The 18,717-nt window shown below is 35.5% G+C and overlaps 1 protein-coding gene across 8 annotated transcripts in view; it reads left to right on the top strand.

The window, feature by feature from the left end:
- Positions 1-18,717, top strand: part of CNOT4 (CCR4-NOT transcription complex subunit 4) — a 143,713-nt gene that overhangs the window by 46,769 nt on the left and 78,227 nt on the right. For all 8 annotated transcript variants that reach the window (XM_082472987.1, XM_082472989.1, XM_082472986.1 and 5 more), the window contains one exon: positions 13,654-13,919. In XM_082472987.1, the coding sequence (XP_082329113.1) occupies positions 13,746-13,919 (174 nt within the window). In that variant the 5' untranslated portion in view covers positions 13,654-13,745. The remainder of the gene's footprint in view (positions 1-13,653; positions 13,920-18,717) is intronic.

Here is an 18,717-nt window from a genome sequence, read left to right as displayed (position 1 = left end):
GATAAGATCAGAATTCAGAATTCGAAGTACGTTTTGTCTTCTCCGAACACACATCGCTTTTGCATCATGATAAAGTTGCAAGTTGAACAATCATAAGTTGAAGACCATCTGTATGTTTGTATATAAAGAAAACATATGGTTTCTTTTTTAATGTAAAAACTGTCATATAGTACCTGCAGTAAGCTTTTTTCATTCAGTATGTTAGTATGTACAGATCTACCTTAGTCTTTTTAATTGCTGTAGTATTTCTTTTTGTTGATATGCCATAAATTTGCCATTTCCTATTGATGGACTTCTTTTGTGCATGTGGCCTCACTGTGGCATGCCGGATAGTTCCCTGACAAGGGATCAAACCCGTGCCCCCTGCAGTGGAAGCGCGGAGTCCTAACCACTGGACCGCCAGGGAATTCCTTGATGGACATTTAGGTTTCCAGTTTTTTTGCTGTTACAAACAGTGCTGGAACTATTTGTACATGGTGCCTCATTAAAATGTGCACTGGTTTCTCTAAAAAAGATAAAAGGAAGTGCAATTAGTAAATCTTAGGGAATACGTGGTTATCCCTGAAATTTTAATGTTTGTATTGCTCTTAAAGTTGGATCTTACAGCAGTTTATCTTATATCAGTCCTCTCTCAACTGGCATGTTATTGTTGTTTAATGTTTTATTTTATCCTTGTTAAATCCAACAAGTTATATTATTTTATACAGAAATAGAATATTCTATAGAAATATGATTCAATTTACATATATTTTTACTATATTCTTTCCTCACCGTCTTCTTTAATCTCTGACTGTTCTTCTGAGATCATTTTCCTTCTTCCTGAAGAATATCTTCACAAATTCCTTTAATGGATGTCTCTTACTGGTAAACTGTCTCTATTTTTGTTTATTTGTTTTAATTTTAATTTAGCCTTATTTTAAAATCAGTTATTTTTATCATGGAAAATTTTAAGCATATGTGAAAGTAGACCAAATAGTGTGGTGAAACCCAATTATTTCCATCCCTCAGTTTCCGTAGTTACGGACTTTTGCTATTCTAATTTCATCGCTTCCCCATTCTGTGCCTCCTTTCCTGCTAAAATATCATACCATGAAGTCTGTAAATACTTTAGAATGTATCTCCTGTAGAAGAGCTTTTTAACAAAATAAACACAATACTATTATCATATTTAACTAATGTCTTCTAATAACCAGTCCATGTGAAAAGCTCGATTATCTCAAAAAATGTTGTTTTATCATTTACTTTCATTCTTAAGGGTTATTGTTTTCAAGGAGCACAACTGTAGATTGACAGTAATTTTCTCTCAGAATCTTGAATATTGTCTTTCCCTTCTGGCTTCACTTGTTGCTATTGAGAAATCTGCTGTAAAGTCTAATTATCATTTCATTGGGTGAAGGGTGCTTTTTAAATGTTTGCTTTTGAGATTCTTGTTGCCTTTAGTGTTCTGCAGTTTTACTGTCTTGTGTCTGGGTGTGGATTTATTGATCTCACTTGGCTATGTTGTGCTTTCTGGGGCAGGGGGTTATTTTTAACCATTCTTGGAAAATTGCAGCTATTATCTTTTTCTTTTAAGACTTTGAAAAAAGTAAGAACTGTATATTCAGAAACATAAAACATGCACATGTAGAACATGTAGACTTTAATTATATAGCAAACATCTTTGTAACCACTTCCCAGGTCTAAAATAGAATATTTCATTGAAGGTGAGTCAAAGAAGGTGAGCAAAGTCAAATCCCATGCTCTTGGATTGGAAGAATATTGTTAAAATGGCCATACTACCCAAAGCAATCTACAAATTTAATGTGATCCCTATCAAAAATACCCATGATGTTTTCCACAGAACTAGAACAAATAATCCTAAAATTTACATGCAGCCATAAAAGACTCAGAATTCCCAAAAGCAGGAGACATTACCCTCCCAGACTTTGGACAATACTACAAAGCTACAGTAATCAAAACAATGTGGTATTAACACAAAAACAGACACATGGATCAGTGGAACAGAATAGAGAGCCCAGAATAAACCCACACACCTATGGTCAATTAGTCTTCGACAGAAGAGGCAAGAATATCCAATGGAAAAGGACAATCTCGTCAACAAGTTGTGTTGGAAAAGTTAGACAGCCACATGTAAATCAATGAAGTTAGAACACACTCTCACACCATACACAAAAATAAACTCAAAATGGCCTAAAGACTTAAATACAAGGCATGACACCATAAAAATCTGAGAAGAAAACGTAGGCAAAACATTCTCTGACATAAATCATACCAATGTTTTCTTAGGTCAGTCTCCCAAGGCAATAGAAACAAAAGCAAAAATAAACAAATGGGACCTAATCAAACTTACAAGCTTCTGTACAGCAAAACAAAACATAAACAAAATAAAAAGACAACCTACAGACTGGGAGAAAATGTTTGCAAATGATGCGACTGACAGGGCTTAATTTCCAAAATATAAAAACAGCTCACATATCTCAAAAACAACAAAAAAACAACCCAATTGAAAAATGGGCACAAGACCTAAATAGACATTTTTCCAAAGGAGACATACAGATGACCAACAGGCACATGAAAGGATCCTCAACATCACTAATTATTAGAGAAATGCAAATCAGAACTACAATGAGGTACCACCTCACACTGGTCAGAATAGCCATCATTAAAAAGTCTACAAACAACAAGTGTTGGAGAGGGTTTAGAGAAAGGGAATCCTCCTACACTGTTGGTAGTAATGTAAGTTGGTGCAGCCACTATGGAAAACAGTATGGAGGTTCCTCAAGAAACTAAAAATAGAGTTGCCATATGGTCCAGCAGTCCCACTCCTGGGCATATATCTGGACAAAACTATAATTCAAAAAGATACATGCACCCCCCTATGTTCACAACAGCACTATTTACAATAGCCAAGACATGGAAACAACCTAAATGTCCATCAACAGATGAATGGATAAAGAAGGTGTGGTACATATATATACACAATGGAATATACTCAGCCATAACAAAGAATGAAATAATGCCATTTGCAGCAACATGGATGCAGCTAGAGATTGTCATACTAAGTGAAGTAAGTCAGAAAGAGAAAGACAAATACCATATGATATCACTTGTATGTGGAATCTAAAATATGACACAAATGAGCCCATCTACAAAACAAATAGACTTGCAGACATAGAGAACAGCCTTGTGGTTGCCAAGGGGAAGGGGAGTAGGGGAGGGATGGATTGGGAGTTTGGGATTAGCAGATGCAAACTATTATATATAGAATGGATAAACAACAAGGTCCTTCTGTATAGCACAGGGAACTATATTCAATACCCTGTGATAAACCATAATGGGAAAGAATATAAAAAAGAATGTATACATATGTATAACTGAATCACTTTGCTGTACAGCAGAAACTAACAACACTGTAAATCAACTATACTTGAATTTAAAAAAATAGAATATTTCAAGTACTTCAGAACACACACCACCCCCCTCCGCCCCCCGCCAAGCATACACACGTCTTCCTGTTCACCTCTTCATAACCCTCTCCCTTTCACCCAGAGGCAATTGCTGTCCTGACTTTTTAATCACCTTATGTGCATCTCTAAAAGTTTTCTTTTATCTGTTGAAATTTGTATGAGCACAGTTATATTCTACTTCTTGCTTCCTTGTTCAATACTGTATTTCTGGGATTCATCTTTGTTGTGTAGCTATAGTTCTTCATTTTTATACCATTGTTTCTTCAAATATGTTTCTTCTTTTCCTTTTCTCTCCTTCTAGTATTCCCATGATGTGTATGTTGACGTGCTTAATGGTGTTTTACATTTCTCTGAAGCTCTGTTCATTTTTCTTCATTTTTTCCCCCTCTCTGTTCTTTGGATTGCTTAATCTCTATTGATCTATCTTCTCTTTCACCAATTCATTCTTCTGCCAGTCTACATGTACAGGCTTTGAGCCCCTCTAGTGACTTTTTTATTTCAGTCATTGTACTTCTAACTCCAGAATTTCCATTAAAAAAAATAGCATCTATCTCTTTATTGAAATTCTCTATTTGATGTGACATTATCATTATACATTACTTCTTTAATTATGGTTTCCTTTAGTTTTTTGAACATACTTAAAATGGCTCCTTTGAAGTCTTTGTCTGTTAAATCCAACATCTGGTGGCTCTCACATGCAGTTTCTGTTGCCTGTTTTTTTCCTGGCGTATGGGTTATACTTTCTTGTTTCTTTGCACAGTTGTAATTTCTGGTTGGAAACTGGACATTTTATATAATATTATAGCAACTCTGGGTACTAGTCTCCTCCTACCCTTCCCAGGGTTTGTTATTGTTATTTGCTTATTTGTTTAGTGACTGGGTGGATTAATTTAGTGAAGTCTGTTTCCCTCTTGCAGTGTTAAGCGTCTGTTGGTGTTCCTGGGGTGTGCAGATTTGGGTATGTCCACATGCATCCTGGGATGACAGTGTTTTGGGCAAGGCCCTCTTCCACTGTCTCTTTCATTGACCACACCCAGATGTTAAACTCCACAAATTGCCCGCTGACTGCTCAACAATGCCCTAGGACATAAATTGCTACTCAGCCTGATTGAAAAAAAAATTGAGCTCACTTGAAGGCATAGTTGTTGAGGTCAGAGCTTGAAATTTGTTCTGACCCCAGGAGGGTTCATCCCAGCAGTTAAGAACCTGATTCTCCTTATTCTTTTCTGCAAAGTAGCTGGTTTACAGTTCAGCCTGTGTCTGACTCTCCTCCCAGTTGTCTTTCACTACAGCCTTCATGGTTTTGAGATTGTGCTTAGGTTTGGACTTCAGACACCATTACAAATGAAGTCAGTTTTTTGGGAAGAGATTCAGAGCTATCTGTTTTAAGACTTGCTTTACCTTCCTGTTAAAATCTCTGGCTAAGCTCTGGCATTGAGTAGGGGGGGCAGTGGTGCACTTTTTTCTCCGTGTGACACTCCCAGTTTAGTAACTGAGCACTCATTGGAGGGGTATACAGTAACCTCAAGTCTTGTCTTGCCTTTCCTGGTGCAGGACCCCAGCTTTATGAAGTAGCTGGTTGGAGGGCAGTCTGGGTCGTAGTATTTTCAACATGCAGCAACAACATAGGTCCTCTTTCCCATGAGTGGCAGTTGTGTGGAAGAGGGGAGCCTCCATCTATCGGCTGCACTTAATGTGGAACTTTAGCTTCAGCATCAGGTAGCTTTGGGCAGGATGAGAAATGCTAATGTCCTGTCCCTCCCAGGAAGATGGCTCTCTGAGTGGTAACCCTGTGTTCTTGGCAGCACCAGCCTGGAGTGAAGTTTGAGTCTCACTGAACTGAGAAGGGGGAGGGAAGGAGAGAGAGAACAGTTTTTAGTCAGATACCACATAGTATTGTTGTTTTTCCTGAGTTTTAGTAGATTTTCTTGAATAAGCGTTTCTTCATTTGCCTTATGCTCTTAGCATCGTTTCTGGATAGTTTAAATGGTTGGTTTTAAATAGTTTTCAGCAGTTTTGCTGGGGAATGAGCTCATGGAGCTCCTTACACTGTCACACTGGAAGTGGAACCCACAGAGATCTTTTGAAAATATAAGTCAAATCCACGCCATTCCTCTCTTTAAAACTCTCGGGTCCTCTTCATGTTATTTTGCAAAAAAAACCAAAGCTATTCCAATGGCCGATGATGAACCCTTGCCAGTTCCTGGACCGCCACATCGCTCTGACCTTATCTCAAACACTGAATTTGCTGTTCTTCAAGCATTGCAGGCAGTCTCCCTTCTTGGGGTCTCTCTACTGATTTTTTCCTTGCCTGGTCTGTTCTCAGTGTATGCATGGCTTACTCAGGTTCCTCTGTTAAATGTTACCTTTTCAATGAAATCTCCAACTGGCCCATTTAAATTGCAGCCTGACTCTGGTACCTTCTCTAACCTTTTATCATAATTTACTGACTTATTATGATTTTTGTTTAGATTTTGAATTAGAACAGGAAACAAAGGTGGAGATATTTGCCTCTTAGGGTCACTAAAGTATCCCAAAGACCTAGACTAGAATTTGAAACAAGGGCTTAATAACTATTTATTGAATCACTGAGTGAATGAAGGTAAAAACGAACTTTTAGATGGCAAAAACCTTCAGTGGCCAGCCATCTAAGTTTTCTAATAAAGTTAAAACTTTTTACCTAGAGAGAATAATAAGTAATGTTATTGGTATACTGGGTACAATTAGAATAACCAGTTAGCTTTCTTGATAAGAGAGCCTAAATGTGCTCTTTTTTTTTTTTTTTAAACTCTCTCCCCCTTTAAAAGACTAATCATTGTTAAGTTCTGCCTACTATGCTTTTCATAGTAGAGATCTTTACCAAATTGGCTTGAATTAGATATTTTTACTTGAACCATTTTAAATGTGTTTGAAAACTTTTTTATTTAAAGGAAAGTTGTCACAAACCTTTTTTCTTTAAAATTGATTTTTCACAAAATGATCATCTTCAATTTTTTTTATACATTTATATTTTCATAGTGTTAGCTTTTTGAAAATACATTTGTATGCAGCAGTTGCGTTTCTTTATGGCTTTGATTTAAATGGTTTGTCATCTTGTTGTCTTTGTACAGCTGATAAATTGGTGGATTTTGTTGAACAGTTCTCCCAAATCAACATCACATTGCTCTAACTATGCAAATGAATACTACATGCAAATTAGAAATTACTTTTTTTAATAGTGTTACATCATAATAGAAAAACCTTTGCCTTTTCAGTGAGGTGTTCACAGAACTCTATTACTATGTCTAATGTGTATTTGCTACATGTAGACTTGTAAAGATTAGCACAGTTTTGTTCAGTGACTCTTACAATATGTGCTTACACATTTATGGATGAATGAATAGGTACTTCCCTTTCCTTCACTCCCTTCCTTCCTCCATCCCTTCTTTCTTGTTTTCCTTCCATTTGACACATACTTGTTAAGTGTTTGCTATCTGCCAAGAACTCTTCTAGGATTTCTGGATACGCTAACAAGTGAAACAGTCTCTGTCCTCATGGAGGTTGCTTTCTATTGGAAAAACATTGTTTGTCTCCTTCCACCCTTATCTACCCCTTCTCCTGCAGAAGATACTTAGGGGACATGATATATTATGTGAGATGACTTGTATGCTGATTTTTATTTACATCTTAAGAATATAAAGTACAGGGAATTCCCTGGAGGTCCAGCGGTTAGGACTTGGTGCTTTCACTGCCGGGGGCCGGGTTCAGTTCCTGGTTGGGGAACTAAGATCCCACAAGCCACGCAGTGCGGCCAAAAAAAAAAAAAGAATATAAAGTACAAATAAGTTACTGAATAAAGAACAAATTGGTGGGGAGGTAGAAAGCAGCCCCACATAATCAATTTTTTTGTATAACTGCAGCTTAACCTTTTATGAGAGAGACTTTAAATTCTTAGGTAGATTTTTTTTCTATGAGAAAATGTCTAAACGAGATGTTTATTTCTATGAGAAAATAAATAAGCTTTCCTGCCTTCCTAACTTGGGTATAGGCAGTCTTAAGTTCCATTGTAAATGTACATTCATGGTATATGTATATTGGTATTTTGGTATTTAATTTAAAAAGGCGAAGAGGTGTTGGTGCTGATATTTAGTCAGTTGACTTACCTTGCTCTTTCACTTGCAAACTCTTCATAGCTACTATTCAATCTGTTTTTGCCTTTGTGTAGTTTATATGAGTAACATGCTTTGTGAAGTATATGCCTAATTCAGAAACAGTGAACAACCTGGAGCATTGTTTCCTACTTTTGAAGAGTGTTGTCAGTCAAAACTGACATATAAAAAATAATTCATTCCTCCTTTTATTTATTATTCATTCATCAAATACATGAGTGCTTACTATTTACCCCCAGTCATGTTGTAGCTGCCTGGCATACCATCGTAAATGTGATGCACCAGTTAACTTCTCTCCTGGAGCTTCCATTCTATTGAGAATGGACTGATTGTTAAAGAAACAAGAATTTCTAGTTATAAAACATTGGCTAAGTAAAATATAAGCTGTGTGGTATTGTACGTAAATTTATTATAGGTTTTTTAAAAATGTTAGTTTATAGTTATGTATATATTGAATTTATGGTTTTTATGGAAACTTAAGATGCTATTCTAGTTACCATTCAAAGTGTGTGTGTGTATATTTCATATCTATAAATAGCTTTTCTCTTATGTGTAATTATAGTGTACATATAATTTGGGGTGTATAATGTGTTCAGGAATGTAATTTCTATGTAACTATTCAGTGGACTTGCATCATACACACATTTAACTTATCACAAATTCACTGCCACATTGGCAGAAAATTAAAGGATTAATTAAATAAAGCAACCAAATACTTAAGGTTTTTCGAAAGTGCTGTTTATTACATATTGCATTTAAGTGTGTATAGTTATATTTTCATTTTTAATTTTTATTGTAAAATATTTGTAACATAAAACTTGTCATTTTAAGTATTTTTAAGCGTACAATTCAGTGGCATTAAGTACATTCACAATGTTGCGTAACCATCACCACTTTCTATTTCTAAAATCCTTTTATCATCCCAAACAGAAACTCTGTACTTATTAAAGAAAAACTTCCCATTCTCCCTCCCCCTCCCAGCCTCTGTTCTGCGTTCTGTGTCAATGAATTGCCTATTCTAGTTACCTTGTATCAGTGGAATCATACAGTTTTTGTGTTTTGTGACTGGCTTATTTTACTTAGCATAATGTTTTTAAGGTTCATCCACATTGTACCATGTATCAGAATTTCATTCTTTTTATGGCTGAATAACATTTCATTGTATGTATACACTACATTTTGTTTATCCATTCATCTGTTGATGGACACGTGGGTTGTATCGTGAATAATTCTGCTATGAATATTTGTGTACAAGTATCTGTTCAAATCCTTCCTTTCAGTTCTTTTGGTGTATCCCCAAAAGTGGAATTGCTGGATCAGATGCTAATTCCATGTTTAACTTTTTGAGGAACCACCAAACTGTTTTCCATAGCAGCTGCAGTTCTTGACATTTTATAGTGTTTTTTTTCTTTTCTTTTAATTTTTATTGGAGTTTAGTTGATTTACAATGTGTTAGTTTCAGGTGTATAGCAAAGTGAATCTGTTATACATATACATATATCCATTCTTTTTTAGATGCTTTTCCCATATAGGCCAATACAGACTAATGAGTAGAGTTTCCTATGCTATACAGTAGTGGCCCTATGTTTTGGGGTTTTTTTTAAACATCTTTATTGGAGTATAATTGCTTTACAATGTTATGTTAGCTTCTGCTGTATAACAAAGTGAATCAGCTATATGTATACATATATCCCCATATCTCCTCCCTCTTGAGGCTCCCTCCCACCCTCCCTATCCCACTATAGTGTATTTTATACAAATCTTTTGAACAGGGTCCTAAGTACAAAACCATGTATACAGCACTTTATGAGTGATAAGGAACTTTTGAACATGATTTTGAGTGTATGATTTTTATTTTGTACACTTACTACATGGGAGGTTTTTGATGATGCAGGAGCATTTTTATGTATGTCAGAATTTATACTGTGTTGTCTGTTTACAATAGCCAGGACATGGAACCAACCTAAATGTCCATCCACAGATGAATGGATAAAGAAGATATGGCACATATATACAGTGGAATGTTACTCAGCCATAAAAAGAAATGAAATTGAGGTATTTGTAGTGAGGTGGATGGACCTAGAGTCTGTCATACAGAGTGAAGTAAGTCAGAAAGAGGAAAACAAATACTGTATGCTAACGCATATATATGGAATCTTTAAAAAAAAAATGGTACTGATGAACCTAGTTGCAGGGCAGGAATAAAGAGGTAGACATAGAGAATGGACTTGAGGACACGGGGTGGGAGGGGGAAGCTGGGGCGAAGTGAGAGTAGCATCGACATATATACACTACCGAATGTAAAACAGTTAGATGGTGGGAAGCAGCAGCATGGCACGGGGAGATCGGCTCGGTGCTTTGCAATGACCTAGAGGGTTGGGATAGGGAGGATGGGAGGGAGGCTCAAGAGGGAGGGGATATGAGGACACATGTATGCATATGGCTGATTCGTTTTGTTGTACAACAGAAACTAACACAGTATTGTAAAGCAATTATACTCCAGTAAAGATCTATTAAAAAAAAAAAATGACCGCTTAGAGTTGAGCTCAAGAAAAGTCTGCCCCAACCAACACATGCTTGCTACCCTGCTCTCTGTCTCTGGCTCACTCTTAACCTGAAGTGGAGGACTGCCCTTCCCCCAGCTAATTGTGGTCCCCCCGCGTCCCTCCCCCATTTCTGGGATTTGTAAGTAATAAATCTTGTAACTTAAAAAAAAAAAGAATTTATACCGTGTTGTGTTATTAGTTGCAGGTGATATAGAGAACAAGAACTTAGATAATGAAGTAGAGATTTCCTGTAGAATTTAAATTTTTGAAAAAGTAATGTCACTTTTAGTTTCAGGACATTTGCACTATATACCAAAGAATATGCGACTGAGCCTTCAGTAATCATAACTTCTGTCTTACCATATTGGAAAGGACATGGGCTTTGAAGTTGGCAGTCTTACTTTTGCGTTGTCTTTAACACCCCTCATTTTATTTATTTGTTTGGTTGTTTATTTTTAAATTTTTATTGGAGTATAGTTGATTTACAGTGTTGTGTTTCTGCTGTACAGCAAAGTGAATCAGTTACTCAATTATACATATACATATATCCACTCTTTTTTAGATTCTTTTCCCATATAGGTCATTACAGAGTATTGAATAGAGTTCCCTGTGCTATACAGTAGGTCCTTATTAGTTATCTATTTTATACATAGTAGTGTGTATATGTCAATCCCAATCTCCCAATTTATCCCTCTCCCCCTTTCCCCCTTGGTAACCATAAGATTAAACCCCTCATTTTATATATGAGGAAACTGATAGTGGCAAAACTGGGTCTGCAGACCAGGATTCCTGAATTGTTTATAAATACATATACCATTTTTTTCTTTTTAAAAAACTTATACTTTGAAATAATTATAGGTTCATAAGAAGATATTTCATTTTATTTTTCTTCTAATTATTAACAAAAGTCAGATTTAATTTTCCTAAAAGATGAAAATAATTTCTTTTTTTAAGTTTAGCCATTTGAATTGCAAAAATGTTTGTTGTAGCAATACAGATAATACAGATTTTCAAAATTTAGTACCTCCATTTTGTCTTTTGTGATATGGATAACATTTTGGTGTATAACCTTCAATGTGCTTTATTTTCTTCGAGAAACAAATCAAATATATACACATAGAGTTTTTATATTTACATGGAAGTATATATTTACGTTAGTCTCCAGTTTACTTTTACAAATTAAAAAATCCTGTGTAATAGACATCTTCTGATTCAACACACATCAACCTTAAGGCTATATCATTATTTACTTAATGATTTGCCAACTGATGGATAGTTAACATTGTTTGCAGTTTTCTACGCTTATGAACAATGCTGCAAAACATACAGCAAAGTACTTGGTGCACATGTGTGAGTATTTATGTAGGATAGAGTCTAAGGTGGTTTAAGGGAGTGGTTAAAAGCACAGATGTGGGGCTAAGACTTCCTGGAATGAATCCAGGCTGCACCACTTAATAGCTGTGCAATTTAAGGCAAGGTACTCTTTGTGCTCCCATTTCCCTTTGTAAAGAGGAACTTAGATCAGTGATAATCTCTGCTTTTCGGGGAGACTAACTTTGACAGGCTGGTGGGGGAAAAATCCTACCTCACTGTTTACTAACTAAAGAGGTTGATCATCTTTTCATATGTTGTAATCATTTGTAATACTTTTGTGAACTACTCATCATATTCTGTTCTCATTTTTTCTTTTGACTTGTTTGCCTTTTAAAAATTGCTTGTAAGATTTCTTTATATATTCTGGATAGTGACTCTTGTATACAGTGAATATATCCTTTACTCTTGTTGCTTGCTTTACTCTGTTGCTTTAATTTGTCTGTTTTTTTCTTTTCACATTGCTAAGTTGATCATATCTATCTTTTATGAATTTCTGTTTCTGCTTAGGAAGACTTTCTGTATCCCAAGATTTTTAAAAATTCTATTTTCTTCTAACACTTTAATAGTTTATTTCAATGTATAGCTCTTCAGACAGATCATATGGGATTTATTTTGATTGCAGTGTGAGACAGCTATATACTGTTTCTTTCTTAAAATGGATAGACCAGGATCCTGTTACTGCTTTTAAATTGGGTCCATCCTCGCCATATTGATTTGCTATGTCCCCCCCTCTTTTTAAAATAAATTTATTTATTTATTTTTGGCTGCGTTGGGTCTTCGTTGCTGTGCATGGGCTTTCTCTAGTTGCGATGAGCAGGGGCTACTCTTCATTGTGGTGCATGGGCTTCTCATTGTGGTGGCTTCTCTTGTTACAGAGCACAGTCTCTAGGCTCATGGGCTTCAGTGGTTGTGGCTCGCGGGCTCAGTAGTTGTGGCTCACGGGCTCTAGAGCACAGGCTCAGTAGCTGTGGCACACGGGCTTAGTTGCTCTGCGGCATGTAGGATCTTCCCAGACCAGGGCTCGAACTCATGTCCCCTGCATTGGCAGGTGGATTCTTAACCACTGCGCCACCAGGGAAGCCCTTGTTATGTCCCTTTTATCAAATATTAAAATCTCATTAATTCATGGTTCTGTTTATAGATTCTCTATTTAGTTTCTTTGATCTTTTGTCTGTTTTTGTACCAATATCAAATTATTTGTTACTGTAGCTTTGTAGTACAGTTCAGTATCTGATAGTGCAGATCCCCACGTTTCTTCCACAAAAGTTTCAAAGCATGTCTCATGCATTTACTCTTTCATGTAAACTTTAGAGTTAGTTGTCAAATTATGTAAACAAACAAAAAATCTCTGTTATTTTGACATAGCGTTTTAATTTAACAATGACTTTAGCCTGAAAATTTTCAATTCTCCATAATCTAAAAAGATAAATTATTTAACTTTTAAAAAGACTTTGAGGCATGGAGGTCTATTTGTTCTCTTCCCCCTTTCTGTAGGCTTTTTGTAGCATTTCTATAATAAAAAGGAATATTTTAATTTTGTTTAATACGTGTGTATTTTCCCAGAAGTGAATTTTTCATTGGCATATTAATACATATTTAATTGTAAACAATTAGGTTCTATGGCATTTTTTTCAGGTCTTATGTTTTCTGTGGTAATGGTTTGATATTAACATGTAATTACAGGTAACTGAAACTGCTCTTCATTAGTGTTATTTTGTAAATTAGGACACATTTTAGACTACTATAGTACTCTTTTAGTTATGTGGCAGTATTACTACTAGCTTTTAGGTGAAAGATAAGACAGTTTAGAGTATGTTTTAAGGTGAAGATGTTTCTGTATAGTATTTATTCCCCTAAAATATGCTATGATTAGTACTGGTTAGTATTAAATGTTTTAGCTAAAAAAAGGAAGTTCTTTTCTGTTTCTGTTGAATCAAAAAATTTAACAACCTTACACCTTTTATCTTGACATGAAGAATATACAGAATTCCATCTTCTGAGATAGCAAAAATTGATCTGATTAATATTTTTCAAATTTTTTATGAAATTTGATTCTTGATCATTGAATATGCCATTTTTTTCAGTAGTAAGCAGTATATTTTGTTTTTTCTTATGCAGGTCTTCGAAGTTCTACAGTTTAGTTCCTAGCGCTGAACCTCCTTCTCCCTTAAATTATTATAAACTTTTGCTGCTGTTTAATAAACGTGAAGATGTCTCGCAGTCCTGATGTGAAGGAAGACCCTGTGGAATGTCCTCTTTGCATGGAGCCCTTGGAGATAGATGATATCAACTTTTTCCCTTGCACCTGTGGCTACCAGATTTGCCGATTTTGTTGGCATCGAATTCGCACTGATGAAAATGGGCTTTGTCCTGCATGCAGAAAGGTAAATACTCCAAAATAACTTTGTGTTTAGTTTTTTTCCCCATGCCTATGAGTAAGTAGATTTAAAAGAATCTACAAACCTCAGATGAGATAATGTGTAGCATTGTATTTTTAAGATTTAATGAAGTGGAAAGAACACTTGCCTTGGGAGTCAGAGTCTTGGCTTTATTGTTAACTAAGTATATGACATTGGTGAAGTCACATAACCTCTCTGGTTGGCCTTAGTTTTCTTATCTGAGGAGATTGACAAGGTTGGTGGTGCTGGCTGTTTAATAGGATTAAGGGTAGAGAGAGGCAGTAGATTTAGATAGGACGGTGTGAAATTGGAAAAACACAATCAGTATTACATCTGGGGGGAAGTTTGCTTTAGTTTTCCAGTACAAAATAGTAGAGAAGTTTTGATGTTTACTAAAAAAGATCATGAGTTAAAATGAAAAGAGAAATCCTGGTTTAGAAGGTAATACTTACTCATTTGTTGGTCCTTATGACAATGCTAGGCTGATAATGCTATCCCTATTGTATGGTTAAGGAAACTAGGCCTTTTAAGTAACTTATCGAAGGCATCAACTAATGGGTAGTAGGTTTGGGGGTCAAATGCAAGTCCTTTGAATCCTTTCTAAATCTAAAAAATCTATGATTTTTAAAATAGTATTCTGGGTTTTGTTGTTTTTATAAGCAGATGCAGCAATTACAGTGTAGTAAGTGACCTATTAGGGTGAGTAGGATTGCTGCATCTCTGTTTTGAAGGACTTTGTTACCACCTTAGGGACTAATGCAAATAGCTATTTTTTGCCTTATCTTTAATATCTGTTTATATGATTTAAACTTTCTTTTGTTTACCCATTCAAAGAGCTCTTGGTTCATTATTACCAAATTTTGAGAATTGGAAATGTGTTTTAGATACCTAGATTATTAAAAAAATAATATCTCAGAAGGCAATGTGTTGTCCAGTTGTTGTTTTTTTTAAATCTAGTGGGCAGTTAACGTATATTATATGAATGAAAAAAGGTGAGCTCTACTTAAATGTTAATTAATGTAGTTTTTATATATATATGTGTTATATAACAGTAGGTGTTTATGATGTATATATATATCTTTTTATATAGTTCATATACTTTAAGAATGTGAATGGAAAGGTAAATGAAAACGATAACATTAGCTTTTTAAATTTGTGTTAATGAATTTTAAAACATTCAGTTGTATTTTAAAAATCAGTTCCCCATCATTCCATTAGAGGACAATTGTATTGAACTATTATGTTGAAAGTGGTGACTTTCAGGATAACCTAAGACTATTTGAGGAAATAGCAAAGAAATTCATTTCAGTTTTAAGGGATTACCTAGAATCACCTCAAATCCTTAGAAAGTGCAGTAAAAAATAGAAAAAAATTTAAGATTAAAAACTAAACAGAGTAACTTCAGCAAAGCTGGTTGTTAGTAAAAGGGTTCCTTTCTGGGAGGACTAGTGTGAGGAATCTGGAGGGCAGAAGACCATTGGGATCAATTTAAAGAAAAAGTGTTAACTCAAAACATATTCAGGAGAAGACTGTTGAAAAAAGGTAATAATAATGGTGCTTCAAGATCCTAAGAGAACTGTCAGTGTGGTTGGTTGAGTACAGAGGCATTGGAGCAACAGTCCAACTTTTATGCCAGGTAGCAGAGACAGATGCCCTCTAGTTGGAACACTGATTATAAATTTAGGTCAGAGCCTTAAAGGGGATAGAAATACCCTGGAGGAACTAGGACCTCCTATGCTCAGAAGATGAACTATTAACATACCCTTTTGAGCTGTTTTTCCTCTCTGTGGTCACAAAAAAACATCCTACGGCAAACAGAAATAGCATTTTATAGACTGATTGACAGAGTTCTTACATGTGCAACAACCAAGAATCAATAGGTATTTCAGGAAAGCCAACATTATGGAAGGGAAGCACAAAAATCAGTATATAGAAGAATCTAACATAAGTAAGCAAACAGAAAGAAACTTTTTTAAGTGTCATTGGTACCTCTTAAAGAGGTAAGAGAGAATGACATATTTGTGTAGAAGGAACATTTTTTTTTTTAAAAAACAGAGATCTTCAAAATGAACAATCTTATAGATAGGTTGAAGAAAAGAATGAACACAGTTCAAGAGCAAATTAGCGAGTTGGAAGATTGTGCTGAGTATTTTTTTGCAGGATATAGTGCAGAAAGATAAAAAATAGAAAGCTTGAAAGAAAAGTTAAGCAATGTAAAAGAGAGATCTTCTGGTTCTAATCTCTGCTAAGAGAAGTTTTAGAAGCAGTGAGCTAAGAATGGATCAGAAGAAATAATGAAAGAACTAATAGAAGAAAATTACTCACTATGAAAAGCAGTTGTCCTCAGATTAGAAGGGTTCTGTAAGTATGAAGCAAGATGACTGAAAAATATCAACATCTATTTACATAATTGTGAGATTTTAGAATATCTAGAATAAAGACAAAGTTCTGAAAGTCCATGAGAGAAAAATACATAGATCACAAAGGAACAAGAATAAAACTGATGCCAGTGTTTTTGTTTTACAACCATAGAAAAGAGAACACAAACGAAAAATTTGTTTTTCCAAATTTTTGAGTGAAAATAAGTTTTAATGAAGAATTCTCAATTTCATTCAGATTTGAAAGCATAATAAAACATTTTACAGACATACAAAGATTAATCAGGTTTAATATCCACTCTACAATACAAGTAGAAGAGTTGAGGATGACTGCTAGATTTTGAACTGAGCAACTAGAAGTAGAGAATGGCCATTAACTGAGATGGGGAAGACTGCATCTTCTAGGAATAGGGTTTTTGAGAAGATCAGGAACTCGGTTTTAAACATGTTAAGTTTGAGATTCCTATTAGAGACTTAAATGGAGATATTGACTAGACAGGTGAATATTCAGTTTTGGTTTGGGCATGGAGATATAAATTTGGGAGTTAATCAATATATAGAATATTTTTATAAATTAATGACACTGGATTAAATCACAGAGAGGGTCAGTGGAAAAAATGAGAGATTGTCTAAGGATGAACACCAAGGCTCTCCAACATTTATAGAAAGAAAAGAAAAAAAAAAATCCAGATTAAAGAAATATGAGACAACCTCCTTTTGGGTCTCCAAGTTAGAATCTTTAGCTGAGGCACTTATTGTTAATAGTCAGACCAGGAGTTTTTTTTGTTTTTGTCTTTGTTTTTTAATTTCTTGTTGACTTAATATCCACTTAATATCCACAACTCTTAGAACCTCTCCTTAGTCTCTTAGCTACCAGACTTTGCTCATACCTGTCTCATGGCATGTATCACGGAAGGCAGACAGTACAGGACACACAAAGTCTTGGAATCTGGCTTAGCTTTGCTGGAGAGTGCTGAACAAACATAATTATGAAGCTGCCCATCTCAGTCAGAGACCAGCAGATCTTTACATCTCTGGAGCCCAGCCTCAGTGGTTGTGTTAACACAGAAGGAAACCACAAGTGTTTCTGGAGAGGACCATGAAGCTACAATTTAGATACAGCCCAACCCTGCAGGGAGAAGCCTGTAGAAGGCGTTACGTGAGATGTCAAATTGAGATGATTTAAATAAACTTGGAGATGCAGGTGACGCTAGCTGAAGCCAGCTCCTGATTTTGGCTCACAAGATGAAACCTGTCTGTTTGCAGAAAAGGCCTCTTTTGTTTTAATAGCTTTGAAAAGCAGAGAGAGAGGCAGGTTTTAAAAACATATGAAGTTGAATGTTTCTCTTTGGTCCTAGTTGCTGAGCCTAGTGGGGTCAAAAGGACCTTAGTGCTTCCCTAAACAGGTGCAGGTCATTCCTTAGACTGCCTTTGCATGTCCTTTTAGTGCAGCATGTCTGAGAAAAATATCTGGTGGAAACGGCAGATGTGGGAACATGGGTGGTTTACTGATGTAGCACCATACAACATTGGCTCACATGGAAATTAGAGACTGACCAAGGAAATGAAAACTTCAACAAGGGTATTATTTTCACCTCAGAAATAATAGAAGATGTTGAATCCATGAAACAAGAACAGTATGATATAAAAAATTCAGTGAATAAGAAACAGTTATTGAAAATTTAAATATGATAGCAGAAATAACTCAAGCAAAGAGTTGGAAGATGAAGTTGAGATGATCTCTTAACAAGTAGTGCAGAAAGGCAAAGGAGAATGTTTGAGAGAAGAGATAACTTTTATTTGAGGATCAGTCCAGGAGGTCACATAACAAATAAGTTAGTATTCTAGAAAGAGATCACAGTGATACAGAGGAAAACTGTCTTCAATAATATATGATTGAAGAATATTCCCAGGACCAAAGGACATATTTTCAGATTAAAAAGGCACCAAAGAATACGAAAACGTTAATTCAAAAAGATATATGCACTGTTATGTTCCTTGTGGTATTATTTACAGTAACAAGATATGAAAACAACCTGTGTCCATCAATGGATGAATGGATAAAGAAGATGTGTATTCCACACACTGGAATACTACTCAGCCATCAAAAAGGTGGAATCTTGCCATTTGTGACAGCATGGATGGACCTTGAAGGGTCCATGCTAAGTGACATAAGTCAGATGGAGAAAGACAAATACTGTGTCATTTCACTCATATGTGGAATATACAAACAAAACAAAATAAATGAACAAACCAAATAAAAACAAACACATAGATACAGAGAACAGAGTAGTGGTTACCAGAGGGGAAGGGGCGGAGGGGGAGGGTGAAATAGATAAAGGGCATCAACTGTTTGATGACAGATAGAAACTAAATTTTTGGTGGTGAGCACGCTGTAGGGTACA

This window comes from Balaenoptera physalus (assembly GCF_965194825.1).
Source record: "Balaenoptera physalus genome assembly, chromosome: 8".
In the NCBI taxonomy this organism is placed as follows: domain Eukaryota; kingdom Metazoa; phylum Chordata; class Mammalia; order Artiodactyla; family Balaenopteridae; genus Balaenoptera; species Balaenoptera physalus.
Note: the sequence above shows the minus strand (reverse complement) of the source record. Positions and strands in the feature narration are given on the sequence as shown.